Raw genomic sequence first — 17758 nt, 5'->3', positions numbered from 1 at the left:
CAGTCCATGTGCCAGGCCCATGTAATGCTTCATAGAAACGCCTGTTGCACCCGTTTTGCACAAAACTGCATCTCTGCCTTTCAAACACCTTCTGGCAGTTCTAGATTGGGCCCTTTAAAGAGCATACAGAGATTTGTTTTAGCGAATGCCCTGGATCGCAAGAGGCTATGCCAGTCCTCCCTCTCACCCTTTTACCAACAAACTTCCCAATATGCCACCTTCATCTGTCCATTCCTCCCGGGTTGTCTTGTGGGGAACCCTGGGGTGTTTGGTGCATCTTGCGTTTTTTATAAACCTGATCTCTACATAATCACAGGAGTCTGACCAGGTCCAACCTTTGAGGCAGCTGGAGGATATCAAGCGGGTATGTACCAGCATTGTATATTTATTGACTCATTCCAATCACCGGTTCCATGGTCATCGTGCTCCACTTGTCTGTCTCTGTCCCTGTGTTCATAAATATTCGTCGCTTGCTGGTTTTGTATGCCCATGGTAGGTTGTAGGGCTTCTTGGTGGTGTGTTCAGAGGTTTGTTAGTAGATAGTCTCCATGTTTTTGCAGGATGTTAGGACCTCTTTGACCTAGCTGGTCATGCCTATAGTTCATGTTGAGGTTGTTTTCAGTAGAGAGCCAAAGATCGTGGACTTCGTAAGTCCAATTACAGGGTCCAGAATCTGCTCCTGCATGCTGCCATCTTAGAACACTGCTATATCTTTCGTCTTTTACAGGGAGAAGCACTGCGAGTGGTTTTGGTGAACCGTTATTATGGCACCATCCGGCAAGGTGGAAGACGTGAGAGTCTAACGAGCTTTGCTAATGGATCATTATCTGGTGTCGGAAAATCTGGCGGTGGAGGTAAGTGTTCTTAGTTTTTAGGGTCCCTGATAAGGGCCTAATTCTAGGTGAAACCTCATTGGTTTCTCCTCTCTGTTTAGCTGGTGCTGGATCGACGAACCTGAGCCGTGGAGAAATGAGCTTGTCCGATGTGCAGTGTCACCTGGACAAGGAGGGGGCGTCTGACCTAGTGATCGACCTGATCATGAACGCGACCAGTGACCGCGTGTTTCATGAGAGTATCCTGCTGGCCATTGCATTACTGGAAGGGGGGAACACTACTATTCAGGTGAGTGCTAATGGCCACGGATCTCGCTGTAAGCTCATGTCCTCTTGGTTCCTTGCGGCTGGCATTAACTAGGCTTTATAACGAGGCCTTTATACGTTCTCGTTGGTTCCCCTGCCTGATCAGACCCTTTATAGCACCACCGGGTAAATTCTCTGCACAAATGTTTAAAATATTTCCCCTTATGCCGCCCTCACATGATGGTTTGGGCCGGTGTTTTAGGGACAGCTACTTACAGAAACAGTGACCTGTTATTCACGTCATCCACGTAGCCTGTTCCCAGTCTACCCCTCAACTATGCAAAAACATTTACAAAAAAAAATAAAAAAATTGCAATGTCCTCCGCTCACCCGATCCTGCACTGTAACGACTTGCATGAATTTGGGTAATCAAACTCCTCTTCCATAGAGTGTGATGGGAACAGCGAAGGAATGGTTTGTTCTGGAGATATTGGGCAGGAAATGATCAATACAAAAGAGATCATGGGGGGAAGAGGGGGGGTGTTAGATCCTCTGGTGCTCCGTCACCCTCGGTCATTTAAAGATTTTTAGGCTCTTATGTAAAATATGAGAGAAATTGCCCCCGTAGCCCTGGCTTTGAGCTGCTGTTGATATAACGTTGTACTGTAATAAGCTCTGACTTGTGTATGGTTGTTGCAGTTCAGATCTACTTGTTCTGCGAAATTCTTTTGCACGCTTAAATCTATAGATATTTATTTTGCAGCACTTTGCCCTAATTGCATTAATGAGAGGGTTGTCTCAGCCGGGGGGAGTAGCGAGGGCGGTTCCAGTGGAGCATAAGCTCCGGGCGCCAACATGGACAGAGGGCGCCATTCAGGCTTCCAGAATTCATGGGGCGCTGCACAGTATGACGGCCGTCTGTTCGTTTTTATCTCTGTTTGTTTGCTCTATATCCTAAATAAGTTACGGATCTGAGATCTGCTTCTACATTTCATGCTCCCAGATTGTCTCCCCTCCGGCCCTCCCTCCTCTGTGATCACCTTCTGTCACCTCCCCTCAGGCCCTCCCTCCTCTGTAATCATCTTCTGTCACCTCCCCTCCGGCCCTCCCTCCTCTGTGATAATCTTCTGTCACCTCCTCTCGGGCCTCCCCTCCTCTGTGATCACCTTCTGTCACCGGCCCTCCCTCCTCTGTGATCACCTTCTGTCACCGGCCCTCCCTCCTCTGTGATCACCTTCTGTCACCGGCCCTCCCTCCTCTGTGATCACCTTCTGTCACCGGCCCTCCCTCCTCTGTGATCACCTTCTGTCACCGGCCCTCCCTCCTCTGTGATCACCTTCTGTCACCGGCCCTCCCTCCTCTGTGATCACCTTCTGTCACCGGCCCTCCCTCCTCTGTGATCACCTTCTGTCACCGGCCCTCCCTCCTCTGTGATCACCTTCTGTCACCGGCCCTCCCTCCTCTGTGATCACCTTCTGTCACCGGCCCTCCCTCCTCTGTGATCACCTTCTGTCACCGGCCCTCCCTCCTCTGTGATCACCTTCTGTCACCGGCCCTCCCTCCTCTGCGATCACCTTCTGTCACCTCCCCTCCGGCCCTCCCTCCTCTGTGATCACCTTCTGTCACCTCCCCTCCGGCCCTCCCTCCTCTGTGATCACCTTCTGTCACCTCCCCTCCGGCCCTCCCTCCTCTGTGATCATCTTCTGTCACCTCCCCTCCGGCCCTCCCTCCTCTGTGATCACCTTCTGTCACCTCCCCTCCGGCCCTCCCTCCTCTGTGATCACCTTCTGTCACCTCCCCTCCGGCCCTCCCTCCTCTGTGATCACCTTCTGTCACCTCCCCTCCGGCCCCCCCTCCTCTGTGATCACCTTCTGTCACCTCCCCTCCGGCCCCCCCTCCTCTGTGATCACCTTCTGTCACCTCCCCTCCGGCCCTCCCTCCTCTGTGATCACCTTCTGTCACCTCCCCTCCGGCCCTCCCTCCTCTGTGATCACCTTCTGTCACCTCCCCTCCGGCCCTCCCTCCTCTGTGATCACCTTCTGTCACCTCCCCTCCGGCCCCCCCTCCTCTGTGATCACCTTCTGTCACCTCCCCTCCGGCCCCCCCTCCTCTGTGATCACCTTCTGTCACCTCCCCTCCGGCCCTCCCTCCTCTGTGATCACCTTCTGTCACCTCCCCTCCGGCCCTCCCTCCTCTGTGATCACCTTCTGTCACCTCCCCTCCGGCCCCCCCTCCTCTGTGATCACCTTCTGTCACCTCCCCTCCGGCCCTCCCTCCTCTGTGATCACCTTCTGTCACCTCCCCTCCGGCCCTCCCTCCTCTGTGATCACCTTCTGTCACCTCCCCTCCGGCCCTCCCTCCTCTGTGATCACCTTCTGTCACCTCCCCTCCGGCCCTCCCTCCTCTGTGATCACCTTCTGTCACCTCCCCTCCGGCCCCCCCTCCTCTGTGATCACCTTCTGTCACCTCCCCTCCGGCCCCCCCTCCTCTGTGATCACCTTCTGTCACCTCCCCTCCGGCCCTCCCTCCTCTGTGATCACCTTCTGTCACCTCCCCTCCGGCCCTCCCTCCTCTGTGATCACCTTCTGTCACCGGCCCTCCGGCCCCCCCTCCTCTGTGATCACCTTCTGTCACCTCCCCTCCGGCCCTCCCTCCTCTGTGATCACCTTCTGTCACCTCCCCTCCGGCCCTCCCTCCTCTGTGATCACCTTCTGTCACCTCCCCTCCGGCCCTCCCTCCTCTGTGATCACCTTCTGTCACCTCCCCTCCGGCCCCCCCTCCTCTGTGATCACCTTCTGTCACCTCCCCTCCGGCCCTCCCTCCTCTGTGATCACCTTCTGTCACCGGCCCTCCGGCCCCCCCTCCTCTGTGATCACCTTCTGTCACCTCCCCTCCGGCCCTCCCTCCTCTGTGATCACCTTCTGTCACCTCCCCTCCGGCCCTCCCTCCTCTGTGATCACCTTCTGTCACCTCCCCTCCGGCCCTCCCTCCTCTGTGATCACCTTCTGTCACCGGCCCTCCGGCCCCCCCTCCTCTGTGATCACCTTCTGTCACCTCCCCTCCGGCCCTCCCTCCTCTGTGATCACCTTCTGTCACCTCCCCTCCGGCCCTCCCTCCTCTGTGATCACCTTCTGTCACCTCCCCTCCGGCCCTCCCTCCTCTGTGATCACCTTCTGTCACCTCCCCTCCGGCCCTCCCTCCTCTGTGATCACCTTCTGTCACCTCCCCTCCGGCCCCCCCTCCTCTGTGATCACCTTCTGTCACCTCCCCTCCGGCCCTCCCTCCTCTGTGATCACCTTCTGTCACCGGCCCTCCGGCCCCCCCTCCTCTGTGATCACCTTCTGTCACCTCCCCTCCGGCCCTCCCTCCTCTGTGATCACCTTCTGTCACCTCCCCTCCGGCCCCCCCTCCTCTGTGATCATCTACTGTCACCTCCCCTCCGGCCCTCCCTCCTCTGTGATCACCTACTGTCACCTCCCCTCCGGCCCCCCCTCCTCTGTGATCACCTTCTGTCACCGCCTCTCCTCTGATCATCTTCTGTCACCTCCCCTTTCCTGTCACATTGGTTACATTCACTTCTCACCTCTTTAATTCCCTCCCCTCTCTACCATGGGATCGGCTCTTCTGCCCCGCCCCTCTCCTTTCTTATTGGCTTCTTCCCCGCCCCTCTCCTTTCTTATTGGCTTCTGTCACCGCCCCTCTCCTTTCTTATTGGCTTCTGTCACCACCCCCTTTCCTCTCCTTTGCTTATTGGCAGCTATGAGTTTACATAGCAAAGCAGGGACTTTTTTATAAAGTAATGAGGTGTTCCCAGGTATGACCACAGTGTTATTTGAATGGTCTTTTAAAAAATACTGTATTGGGAGACCTGAAATAATGGTGGTAGACAGACCATGACATGGTTAGTAATACTCACAGTAATATAGGTGCAATGTATATTTGTGAAGTACAGTAGGAGCATAGCGGAGAATGGAGCTTCCCATAGGTGTCCCCACTCCAGTGACAGCTGCTTGGGGCAGTAATAAGCTGAGCACCCTGTGATATCTCACTCTAGCACATGTATTCTGTCAATTTAAGTTAAGTGATCAGAATATATAATATAATCTCCTCTATTGACAATGATTCAAAGGCGATAAGTCAGATCCTAGGTGCTGTACATAAATAAAGCCGTACCAAGGAGCTACCCGTTACTGTCAGACAGTGCCTCACCGAAGCATTCTGTTCCCCCAATGTGACCTCAATGCCCAGCGTGATACTGCCACTGTTTGCTGTTCTCTTCATTTCAGTATTCCCCCCCCAGGCTGGCCATACCCCACGGGCACAGTTGAGTACAGGGAGAGTGGGCGCTAAGTCATGCACTTTCCCCGGGTGCCATGGTTCCACGCTACTCCTCTGGTCTCAGCTGCCCGCCCTGCCCTACTCAGTGGTGGGCATGTAACGAACAAGTAACAAAAACGTCATGATGGTTATAATAGAAGCTCATTATCTCCAAAAGTTTTCTTTTCTGGGAAAGCTTCAGATTAAGTGGTTCCCAAACTGTCCTCAAGGCACCCTAACAACAGTACATTGTTAGAGCGCAGATGGTGTATTCAGAATGAATGAAGTGCTAATTAAATAACCTGTCAATGACATCCTTAAAACCTGGACTGTTAGGGTGCCTTGGGAACGGAGTTTGGGAACCACAGGACTAATGTATATGGGAACTAAAGATCTGAAATGCCGTTAAATTCCTTTTCTTTAATCTATTTACTTTTTGCACAACGTCCGTCAGAAGTGTCCTGTATATGCGGTTACATAGATCCTGGTTACTTTCTATAGTTCACTTGTGCTGTAAAAGCTGATGTTGTGTTAGTGTAACAGGGACCCTCCCCATCCCTGAGCCCCCTCCCCACCCTGTGCTCAGAGTGCAGCTGAATAGGTGCGCTCGCTGCAGGAGCCTGCGGAGGGGTTATATAAGGTCTATTTATATCAGCCGGCTGCAGGCGGCAGTCTCCGTGAGCTGCTGGCCTCGTCCCGCCCCTGTGCCAGGCTGCTGGGAGTGCGTCAGAACGCTGTGGTTGGGAAGAGGCAGTTTCCATGGGTACATCTATCCCCCTGGAGACTCTCTCTCTGGCCAGTTTCTAATTCTCTCTTGCTGAGAGACAGAGGTTCTGGGCGCATTCCCTTCTGCCTCCGTGTAGTGTCTCCTGCTCCCACACCCCAATTATACTTCCCAGATAAAATAGGGATTCTGGGCAGTTCACTCGGTACAGGACTATCCCTACACTTTTTTTTTTTTTTTTTTCTTTGTAATGAAGATTGTGTGTGTGTGTTCCCCCCCCCCCCCCCCCCCCCACCCCTAAGTCTTCATGAAGTTCCATGTAACTAGTTTTAGATAAACTGGTATTGTGAAAAGTTATGCAACCAGTAAGCGTAGATCATGTGACGTAACCATGTAGAAATAAACTGTGGTACAGTGTCTATGAAACCGTTCTTGTGAAGAATATATATACGTGCGACTGTTTAATTCTGCACTGACAGGTGATCTTGGGGGAGATGTACTAATTCTTGGAGAGAGAGAGAGCGTACCAACCAATCGGCTCCTAACTGACCTTTTTCAAAACGTCTGTAAAGTGACGGTTAGGACCTGATCGGTTAGTACTTTATCTCTCTCCAAGGTTTACGAACTCTCCCCCTTGTGTTTTATGGAGTGTTGAGGTGCGCATAATATTTGGAATGACCAGGAGTCGCTGCCTTACCCTAGAGAGCGGGATTATGAAGCTTTGGTCTCTCCTTTCCCCCCCCCCCCCCTTCTCTCCCCCTCTCAGCATTCCTTCTTTTGTCGGCTGACTGAAGACAAAAAGTCGGAGAAGTTCTTTAAGGTTTTCTTTGATCGGATGAAAGTCGCACAGCAGGAAATTAAAGCCACAGTCACTGTCAACACAAGCGACCTGGGGAGCAAGAAGAGAGACGAGGAGCAGTCCGAGAGGGAGACCCCACATCGGAAGACAGGTGGGATAGGTTAACGAGAGGGGTCTTAACTGTGTGCACCGTTCTGCGACTTTACTTTTTTCATGGTCCTATGCAGTGGGGGCTGCAGTACAGCCCAAAATTAAAATAGGGGAGTCACACCCAACTGCCAGTGAGTCCCAGCCATCTAGGTTTGGCAGCAGTTAGGGGGGAATCACACCAACTGTCACCCTATTTGAATTTTGGACTGCGCTGTAGCCCCACCCCTGGAGCCGCCACTGGTCCAAATGTCTTTTTAACTCCTGGACGTCCTAAACTAAATAGTCCCGTAATAGCTCTGGCGTTGTTATTGTAAGCCATTTGGCTGTATATCTGCAGGATTTGTTCCCTGGGGTTTGTTGGGATTACTTATCTGTCTGTGCTAGTGACTTGGCATTTTATTATTTGCCAGCCCGAGAGGCCAGTGCCCAAATTACAGAGGAGGCCAAAGAGCAGCTGCTGGAGGCGTCCGTTGCCACAAAGAAAGCTTTCAGCTCCTTCCGGCGCGAGGCGGACCCAGACGATCACTTTGCCAATGTGGACGGGGCGCTGGCGGCTTCGGAAAAAGGAAAGGACGAGCTTGAAATGAGCTCCGTGATTACCATCATGCAGCCGATATTACGCTTTTTACAGCTGCTCTGCGAGAACCACAACCGGGATCTGCAGGTGACTCTCTCTCCCTGATGGGCTCTGCTGCATTGTCGGGTGTCCTAGAATTAGACGGAGGCTTAGGGGTCTATTTACTAAGCAGTGTTAGGAGACAGAGTGATAAGTAAGTGATAAGGTGCCAGCCAATCAGCTCCCAACTGTCATCTGAAAGGCTGTGTTTGAAAAATGACAGTTGGGAGCTGATTGGCTGGCACCTTATCACTTATCACTCTGTCTCCTAACACTGTTTAGTAACTAGACCCCATAATGTCTACATGAACCTATACCAGTGTTGGCTAACCTTGACACTCCAGCTGTTGTGGAACTATATATCCCAGCATGCCCTGCCACAGTTTTAGCATGCCCGAATAGCAAAACTGTAGCAGTGCATGCTGGGTTATGTAGTTCCATAACAGCTGGAGTGTCAAGGTTAGCCAACACTGACCTATACACAAGTGCTAAGCATCACGGCAGGGATGGCGAGAGGCAGCTGTCTAGGGTGCTACAAAAATTAGGGAGGGTACAGCGGCCGTTTATAGTAACGGGTGTCCCAAAGGAAACATGAGTCTTCTCCTGCTTCCAGGAGGTGTGGAGTATACTCACTTTGTACGTGGTGGGTGCAGTTTAAAGAGTGTCCAGAGTCGGGTGATGGGGTGGGATGTGGCTTGGTCATAGAGCAGAGACATGGCTGACATTATATACCCCTATCCCCCTCCCCGCCCCATGTTTCCTCTTACAGAACTTCCTGCGCTGTCAGAACAATAAGACCAACTATAATCTGGTCTGCGAAACGCTGCAGTTCCTGGACTGCATCTGCGGGAGCACCACCGGTGGCCTTGGCCTGCTCGGACTCTACATCAACGAGAAGAACGTCGCCCTCATTAACCAGACGCTGGAGAGCTTGACAGAGTACTGCCAGGGGCCGTGCCATGAGAACCAGGTGCGGAGACTCGCTGTGTGTGGAGGAGGAGGAGGGCGGCTTTTTGGGAAAGGAATTTGATTCCTAGATCCCAGATTGCCGCCTGTGCTCTGTGCTCCGCTCTCTGCTCTGTACAGGTGCATGACATAACCCGGGCTGACTCTGGGACACAATGCTGCACGTGTTGGAACGATCTGTAACTGTTATATAATGTGCTGCTGCCTGGGTGCGGAGAGTCTTCTCTGGCAGCCGTCCTGTACATTGTGTGCTGGCACCGGATGGTAACAGGAGCAGCCTGGCACTGACACTGAAATGTGATGGGGTGTAACAATGTGAGGAAGCTCCGTGGGGGGAATTGGGATCCACAACACACAATATAGGTGTAATATTTTGGTGCCACGTCTGACCAGCAGGGAACGTTCTATTAAGAAGCTTTTTAAGTTGAGTAGTCAAAAGGTGCTTTTGGTAAAGCTCTGTTAAATGTATATTTTATATAATATATACATACACTTTAAAGATTTTTTTTTTTTTATTAAAAAATCTGACATGGCTATTGCAAAAATTGCTACTGTTCTTCTACAGAATTGCATCGCAACCCATGAGTCCAACGGCATCGATATAATCACTGCACTGATACTGAATGACATCAACCCCCTGGGACGGAAGAGAATGGACCTGGTGCTAGAACTGAAGGTGGGGATACTTTGTGTTCCGTTCTCCCTGCACCACCTGTGACCTGGCCGGCAGGAGACTTTCCACGTTATTTGTGCAGGAACGATTATCAGTGATGCATTAATCATTTCAGTAATGAAGGTTGTAAAAAAAAAAAATCTCAAAGGGGAAACTGTAAAGGCTGCGGCAGCCTACCTACCTATGCAAATCCCCCCCCTGTATGTATGCCGAATTACTGGGTCCTTCTCGCCCACCGTTTCACGTCCGCATTTTCAGCCGTCCTTATTTGTTTTTGAGGGATCTTTGCGCCCATCCTGATACGGACATCCCATCTCCTTCTGTACTCTCCCACGAGACCAATCTGTTCCGAGTGTCTGTATGGTCGCCGCCTAGAAACGCCTGTTTCCCTGAGAGTACTCACCTGACTGGCAGAACAATCCGTACGCACCTGTTACTGCGTCCATGGGGCACGTGCGCTGTTACCGATCTTTACAGCATGTGCGCAGATATCCACTAGACCCGCCCACATTTCCACGGATTTAAAATCAGGCTCTTAAAGTGTAAAGTTCTAAATAACTCTGACTTGTAATTAAATTGCTTCTGTGTGTAACCATAGGGGGGAGACTCTTTGCTGCAAACAGACATGACGGACACTGATCAGTTTGTATTGGGGGGGGCGGCAGTACAGATTTAGGTGTGCAAATACAATACTGAATACTGCAAACATTTGCTGGAGGTATAGACGGTGGGCTTTTCCAGATCTACTAATCTCATACTTTGGGCTACCCGCAGATTTACTAAGGTCAAAACAAATGTTAGAATATCATAGGACAGGGCTGTCTCTTAGAAACTGCCACCAAACCCCCGGGGTTTAGAACCCGCCAATTAGTAAATTTTGCCCTTTGAATAAAAATGTTCAGCACTGTATGTATGAGAGGAGCAGTGCTCCCTAATAAATAAAATTTAAAAAAATATTCCAATTGTTTCCTGTCCTCCAATTGATTTTAAAAAAATTGTATGATCTACTTGTGAGCTGGATATATTTCAGCTGACGTGTTTTCAGAAACAGATTGCATTTCCGACCTACTACAGAGGCCACTTGTGTGGTTTTTTTTATTATTTTATTTCTTTTTTTATATTTTCTGTTACCCGTCTCTACGAAGCTTTGCTGCCTGGCAGATAAACTGATAGATAATATATTTCGAGGTAAAAGTATAAATCGCTTTCCAAGTCTCATCAGTTGGAATGAGTAACATAGAAGCCTTTCACTCACTTACAGAGAAAACCACGAGAGCCAAAAGGCGTTTACTACTTGGTTAAGAATCCAGATATCAGAAATCTTGGAGCATTAGTCAGTGGTTGCGTTGAGGACGAGACTGGATAATACCAGCGGCTTTCACTTGAGTGATTGTCTGGCTTGTCATATGGCTGTAGCCGGTCGGCTCTCTGCGCGGGTTAGGAAATGCCGTCTGTACGGCCATGCTGGGCATTAATGACCCAGAAGAGGAAGCGTGGTACTTTCAATTAACTGGTAAATCCTAAACCTTCGGTGTCTGCCAAAGGTTTGTTACTAAACAGGAACCTGCAGTTCAGCCTGTGCACGGCCTGGCCTTGGTACAGTACAGGAGTTATGTAACGCTGTAAATCAGGCTGGGTGTTACAGGGTTGGGTGTGACCTGAGAAGCACTCAAGGAAAATATCTGGGTCCCTGGGGGCCACAAAAATTCAGCTCCTATAGCCCCATTGGTATTGGAAGAGCTGTGTGCAATAGTTTTTATTTGTTTGTGATGTTTGAGGTGTCTGGTTTTGGGGGGGGGGGGGGGGTTTCTATACACTGCATACCAAACACTTCTACAGCAAATGTAAATTTGACTAGCAATCTGTTTCCTCCTCTGTGGGAATCACCGGAAATACTGTCTTGCATTGCCGCAAAGGAGTAGTACGAAAGGCTTCATATCTCTATGCCCTCCAAGATGGCTGTTCCTACACACGCCTGAAGGGGGCATCACACATCTGAGACTAGAGACTTTGTGCAGGCAGCCATTTTGAACCAGCTGCGGTCTGGGAACTTAACTGAGGCGTAGTTTTCTAGAGAGTTGATCGGCTGAGTCCACAATATGGAAGTTCACACTGTATGGTGAAGGGGGGGGGGGGGGGAGGGCAGATACAGAGGATCTTTTATTTTAGAATTGAAATGGCTTACATTGAAGTGTGGTTGTGTTACAGAACAATGCTTCGAAGCTCCTGCTCGCCATCATGGAGAGTCGGCACGACAGCGAGAACGCAGAGCGAATCCTGTATAACATGAGGCCGAAGGAGCTGGTGAGTTTGGAGAATGGGACTATGCATCTGGTGACTCTCCTCCACCCTCCAGTCAGTCAGTCTTCCCAGTCTCCTCCCAGTACTGGCCTACCTCTGGTAGACTTGCATATTGGTGGTTTTTGTTTGGGGTGGGTTATTTTTTTTTTATTATTTTTTTTTTCTTTCTCATGTCAGAGATAAAATAAAAAAAAATATATATATATATATATATATATATATATATATATATATATAAAATAAAATCGCAAATGAATGCTCCATTTGGAAAATGAGCCCATATAAACTATATGAAAATGTGGTGATTAATCCTAAACCACCTCCAACACCCGAAAGGTAAACCGGAATTGGGGCATCATGTCTGACCGGCAGACTTCTACCTTGTTACTGAGATTTCCCTGCAGATGACCTGACCATTTCTATGAAGTTTTAAGCAAAAAAGTTTTGTGTTTTTTTTTTTTTTTTTTTTTTACCTCAGGATGCAGCCGGGCAAAACTGGGCACCGTTTTATTCAATGTTTTTTTATTTTAAAGTTTTGTCCTTACATCTCCCTGCTTCCCTTCATTCCTGCGTTAGGTGGAGGTGATAAAGAAGGCTTATCTCCAGGGCGAGGTGGAGTTCGAGGACGGGGAATGCGAGGATCACGCTGCCTCTCCGCGCAATGTGGGACACAATATTTATATCCTAGCACATCAGGTGGGATGTCTGCAGAGCTGCTTACATAATGCTGAGCAGAGTGAGGTGTTCTTACCGTGGACACTGTGTCCTAGTCTCAGGCAGCTGCGGGTGTGCCAGGTGCCACGGGCCGTGCCTGGGTACACTGCTCTGCAGTATAGCAGAGTGTCCTGGAACGCTGCCCAGTCTGTAAACCGTAACAGGAACTGTGCTGTGCTGGAGGAGAACTAAGGAGACCGTTCTAGTTGTTGAACAAATAAAAAAAAAAAAATTACAAAAATCCCCATCTGCCCCCAGGTGCTGATCCGCACGTTTACACCACTCGTGTTACAAAGTACGGCTAGAAAATACAAATAACACAAAATATCTGAGTTTATAATTTATAGCAGCAGCAACAGATCTTTCACTAGGATCTGTATTTTCGTCCTAGCTGTGTGCGTTCTTTGCACCCCCCCCCCCACACCCCAAAATACAATGTGATATTAATTTAAAGATACATGTGCACCACTATCTGCTGTTCCTCGCTTTGTAGGGAGTTCGTGTGGGCTCTGGTTTTGGGACACAAGGTTGTTACTCCCTTGTCCGAGGAAGAATTGTCAGTGCTGTTGCTTGGTAACTAAAACAAATACATACAAACTAAAAATATATGGGCTGGGGTGGGCTGCTGTGTCCGTGTTACCTTGGTAAAGCCAGTAATATGCCAATACCCATGTATATTAAGCAACTTTCTTCCTGGAAATATATTCTAGAAGAAGCCTATAGATAATGCGTTTTTCCCTTTTTCTTTGTGTGTGAACTGACCCAAGTACACGTGATTTTGTTGTGTAGCGGTTGTTCTCCATTGTGACTTCTGCATCTTAAAAATAGCATCAAATCCGGTCAGACGTGACACGTGGTTTTGTAACCTTGTTGAAGTGAATGGCGCACATGGCTGGTCTCAGGGCACAGAATAGGCCCCCCACCACTGTGTGTCGGTGATCGCCCATTCATGGCCATACAGCCCATTCACATTGTACCAGTTGCTGTAGCCGATGGCCGCTCTCTCGCTTTTAAAGGCGCTCAGCCTGAAAGTGAGATCTGCTGTCTGATAAAGCCTGCAATTACATGACACGCTCACAGCCTGGTGAGAGTCTTGTTACAAATGGTGATGCACTTGGGGTGGCTTAAGTGCTGAGCCGTGCAGCCAGCCAGGAAAAGATCATGAAAATCTTCCCATGTCCTTTTTTTAAATGGGTTTTCCACGTTCTGTCAGGTGTAAATTATTGGATTGTATAGGACACCTGCCACTTGCAAAATACGGTCCCTAGCTTTTTATTTTGTTGTAAACCTTCCCCCCTCCCCCATTTACTATTAAAGTGTTATATAAGTGCAATCACAATAAAAAAGGTAAAAGCAGAGTAAGAAATGTATTTGCTCCGTGGTGACCTGCCCTCGCCAGTTAACCAATTGCCCAGCTGGTAACTTGCCTAAGATTATATAATTAGTCCAGACGACTGCCCCCTGCACACAGGTGATGTTATGTTGTGTTTCCGCACACAGCTTGCGAGGCACAACAAGGAGCTCCAGCAAATGCTGAAACCAGGTGTCCAGACAGGGGACGGCGATGAGGCACTGGAGTTCTATGCCAAGCACACGGCTCAGATAGAGGTGAGACTGGGAAACTGCCGCGTAGCGGGGTTGCACTGGGGTGTCTTGTACTGAAACGTAACGGGTAGACCTGAGGTAACGTTGCGGCGTCTCCTCAGATTGTGCGTCTTGACCGGACGATGGAGCAGATCGTCTTTCCTGTGCCTAGTATATGCGAGTTCCTTACCAAGGAGTCGAAGCTGCGCGTCTATTACACAACGGAGCGGGATGAACAAGGCAGCAAGATTCATGACTTCTTCCAACGCTCCGAAGACCTTTTCAACGAAATGAACTGGCAGAAGAAGTTGCGAGGTGAGGAGAACCGTTGATGGTGCCCAGTAGAGGGTGATAAGTGAAGGAACCATGGGCTAAGTTTCCGTGTATGGTGAAGATCTTTCAGTAACGTTAACACCTTTTGTAGTGTTTTTGAGACTCTGATAGGATCTGTCTGGTGATTCAATCCCTACTGTAACCATCCACCTGTTCCTGGTTTCCTGCAGCGCAGCATGTGCTATACTGGTGCTCTCGGAACATGACTTTCTGGAGCAGTATATCCTTCAACTTGGCGGTGCTTATGAATCTTCTCGTTGCTTTTTTCTACCCCTTCATTGGTGTACGAGGAGGTGAGTTTTATGCTGCTTCTAGGGGGGAAAAAAGGGCCATTTCTTCTGTGATTTAGGCAAACGCCTCCCCAATTATATTGTGGCTTTTATTTTAGGAACACTGGATTCTCGTCTCTCTGGTCTACTCTGGACGGCCATGTTGGTTTCTTTAGCCATAGTCATTGTCCTTCCCAAGCCGCATGGAATCCGAGCTTTGATCGCTTCTACCATCTTGCGGCTAATCTTCTCCATCGGCCTCCAGCCTACATTGTTTCTTCTAGGGGCTTTTAATGTGAGTTGTTTTTAGTCCCTTCTATATCTGTGCTGCTATACGGCCTTTGAGCACACAAGCACAGTCCTATTTTTAACATCACCGCCACGTCATCCACTAGGCCCAATGTAGATGTGGTATCTTACCTTTGTCGAGAGAACGTTTAAGAAAAAACGTGATGGCGGCGGCATATTCAATCTGTTTTGCCATTTTAAGCCACATTATTTTATGTAGTGTAAAATACCCACTTTTCTCTTTCACCGATTAGCGGAGTCGTAAGTTGAGAACTTGGCAAATAACCGTGAAATTAATGGCGACAAACTAATATACTGTCGGCTACTTCGTTAGATGAGTTTCCACGTTTTCACGGAGCTTCTATATCCTCAGGTGTGTAACAAGATAATCTTCCTAACCAGCTTTGTGGGGAACCGCGGAACCTTCACGCGGGGCTACGGTGCCATGGTGCTCGACGTAGAGTTTCTTTACCATCTATTGTACCTGCTCATCTGTGCCATGGGCGTTTTTGTACATGAATTCTTCTACAGCCTGCTGGTGAGTATGCCGTTTAACCTTCATGAGCAGATATTGTGGCAGCATCTACCGCTAGCTCCATTGACTTACTGCTGTGTCCTAGCTCTTTGACCTAGTGTATCGGGAGGAGACTCTGCTCAACGTGATAAAGAGTGTAACTAGGAACGGCCGCTCCATCATTCTTACGGCAGTGCTGGCGCTCATCCTAGTCTACCTGTTTTCCATTGTGGGGTATCTCTTCTTTAAGGATGACTTCATACTGGAGGTGGACAGGCTGCCTAATGAGACAACCTTTCCAGGTGAGCTATGGTCATCTATGCCAATGAACGTTCCCACCACCACCACCCTTAAAGCTCTCTCTCCTATCAAAGGGAAGGGATCGGCACTCCCATGACCTCAATCACTTATGGAATCAAGACAAATGGTCACGGTGTGTATGTACTTTCATTTCAGAGACTGGCACCTCTATGGCCAGGGAGCTGTTGTATCCAGAAGTTTGTCGTCTGGAGTCTGGCAGTAACTGCACCCAAGGTAAGAGCGTTGCTTGCAGTATAGAGGGCCAGACAACCTGGGTATGGAGCTGGCCTTCATGTATGAAGAGTTATATCTGCATTTTCTAGAGGAGCTTTCGGAGGTTGTGGAGGAGGAAGAGAAGGAACACACGTGTGAGACCCTGCTCATGTGCATAGTGACTGTTCTGAGCCACGGGCTGAGGAGCGGTGGAGGCGTCGGGGACGTTCTCCGCAAACCATCTAAAGAGGTAAAGTATGGTGGAAAGAGGATCTGCTAGGTCATTGCAATGATCAGTGTTACATGTGGGTGCAGAGGGGAAGGGGACCATTCGTGACCAGTCTCTCGTTTCTCTTCGTAGGAGCCTCTGTTCGCAGCCCGTGTCATCTACGATCTATTATTCTTCTTCATGGTGATCATTATTGTGCTGAACTTGATCTTTGGAGTCATTATCGACACGTTTGCAGATTTGAGAAGCGAGAAACAGAAGAAAGAGGAAGTGATAAAGACCACGTGCTTCATTTGCGGTGGGTCAGATTGGTACATCGCGATGGCTTTGTAATTGGGAACAGAGAGTGGCGTACACATACCACCCACGTGATTCCTGGAATTAATACTTCATCCAGAGCCGTAACTAGACTTTTTGGTGCCCTTTGCTAGAGAGAGCATTGGTGCCCTCCCCCCTGTTATTTTTTTAAATAAGGACATGAGTGCACCTGAGAGGGCCATAGCCTCCTGGGGAAGGGCCAGGGAAGAGATAGGGGAGGCCAGGAGATGCTGGGGATAAAAGAAGCTACAAGTGAGAATGGGCCTGTCAATTATCCTGTTTATCATCAAACAGCGCCCTCTGCCCTGCGGTGCCCTGTGCCATGGCACTGGTTGCACTACCCTAGTTACGGCCCTGATTTTATCGCTGTCTTATCTGATTTTTTCTCAGGGCTGGAAAGAGACAAATTTGACAACAAAACTGTGACGTTTGAGGAGCACATTAAGGAGGAACACAATATGTGGCATTACTTGTGTTTTATCGTATTGGTGAAAGTGAAAGATTCCACGGAGTACACTGGACCGGAAAGCTATGTAGCGGAGCAGATTAAGGTGAGATGTCTGCTGCTCGGTGGTCCGGTGCTTGGTGGTCCATGTCTGCCAGGTTTCCCGTTCTAGTTGGGGGCACTTCAAAAAAGGTCAAGAAACCAAAAATGAAAATACAATCGTCCTCTCTCGCTAGAGGCAGAAGGATAGAGCCAAAATCTGGTTTCTGGAGGAAACCAAAGTTGCATTAGTTTAGCAACTATCGATGTTCCCGATCCGATGGAAGTACTTTATCCATCGAATTGCGGGTTTTTGATAGTTGGCAGCCGTTACAGCTCTCTTATGCCCATCCAATGGCTGACACCCGAAAGTTGTGTCCTCTGCTTAGCTGGTAAGCCCATGCGCACAGTATAACCATCAATGATTTATACCGATTAATGGTTTCTATGTGATGGTTAGTAACCATTGCATGATTTGATGTCTGAAGACCGCCAACCATTCGATGTCCATCCCTAATTTACATGCCATTCTCTACAAGAGATTGTGGGTGGGACACAGACGGGCAATTCACTTAGATTCGTGATCTACGGGTTGATTTTGCTGCATCTGAACACTCAAAATGTGAGGTCACTGGTTCCTGGTGAATTCATTGGCTGTTTTTGCAAACATTGCTTTCGGCCCCCGCCCCCCTCCCCCCCACGCCCCCAAATAAATAAATACATTGGCTGAATTCTTGCAGTACAATTTCTTTGCTGTGGCTTTATGTTGGAGTGTTTCCATTCTCCCTTCCTAAAAACTGAGGGCCTCATTCAGACCCGCTCTCAAGCGCTGAGCGCTCGCAAGTGGGTCGATGTTGAGGCCCTGCACACGCGCAGCAGCCGCATTG

At 49.3% G+C, this 17758-nt stretch overlaps 1 protein-coding gene across 4 annotated transcripts in view; it reads left to right on the top strand.

The window, feature by feature from the left end:
- The window catches only part of ITPR1 (inositol 1,4,5-trisphosphate receptor type 1), a 122570-nt gene that overhangs the window by 97337 nt on the left and 7475 nt on the right, over nucleotides 1–17758 (top strand). For 2 of the 4 annotated variants that reach the window (XM_088460820.1, XM_088460817.1), the window contains 19 exons: nucleotides 317–364; nucleotides 728–854; nucleotides 935–1122; nucleotides 6887–7070; nucleotides 7480–7733; nucleotides 8455–8655; nucleotides 9217–9327; nucleotides 11533–11628; nucleotides 12202–12321; nucleotides 13840–13947; nucleotides 14046–14238; nucleotides 14427–14549; nucleotides 14645–14820; nucleotides 15187–15351; nucleotides 15434–15629; nucleotides 15784–15861; nucleotides 15951–16090; nucleotides 16202–16367; nucleotides 16778–16938. In XM_088460820.1, the coding sequence (XP_088316946.1) occupies nucleotides 317–364; nucleotides 728–854; nucleotides 935–1122; nucleotides 6887–7070; nucleotides 7480–7733; nucleotides 8455–8655; nucleotides 9217–9327; nucleotides 11533–11628; nucleotides 12202–12321; nucleotides 13840–13947; nucleotides 14046–14238; nucleotides 14427–14549; nucleotides 14645–14820; nucleotides 15187–15351; nucleotides 15434–15629; nucleotides 15784–15861; nucleotides 15951–16090; nucleotides 16202–16367; nucleotides 16778–16938 (2835 nt within the window). The remainder of the gene's footprint in view (nucleotides 1–316; nucleotides 365–727; nucleotides 855–934; nucleotides 1123–6886; nucleotides 7071–7479; nucleotides 7734–8454; nucleotides 8656–9216; nucleotides 9328–11532; nucleotides 11629–12201; nucleotides 12322–13839; nucleotides 13948–14045; nucleotides 14239–14426; nucleotides 14550–14644; nucleotides 14821–15186; nucleotides 15352–15433; nucleotides 15630–15783; nucleotides 15862–15950; nucleotides 16091–16201; nucleotides 16368–16777; nucleotides 16939–17758) is intronic. The other 2 variants (XM_088460819.1, XM_088460818.1) reach the window with 1 other exon arrangement.

The sequence above is a fragment of the Taudactylus pleione genome, unplaced genomic scaffold (assembly GCF_031769625.1).
Source record: "Taudactylus pleione unplaced genomic scaffold, aTauple2 ptg000986l, whole genome shotgun sequence".
Classification (NCBI taxonomy): domain Eukaryota; kingdom Metazoa; phylum Chordata; class Amphibia; order Anura; family Myobatrachidae; genus Taudactylus; species Taudactylus pleione.
Note: the sequence above shows the minus strand (reverse complement) of the source record. Positions and strands in the feature narration are given on the sequence as shown.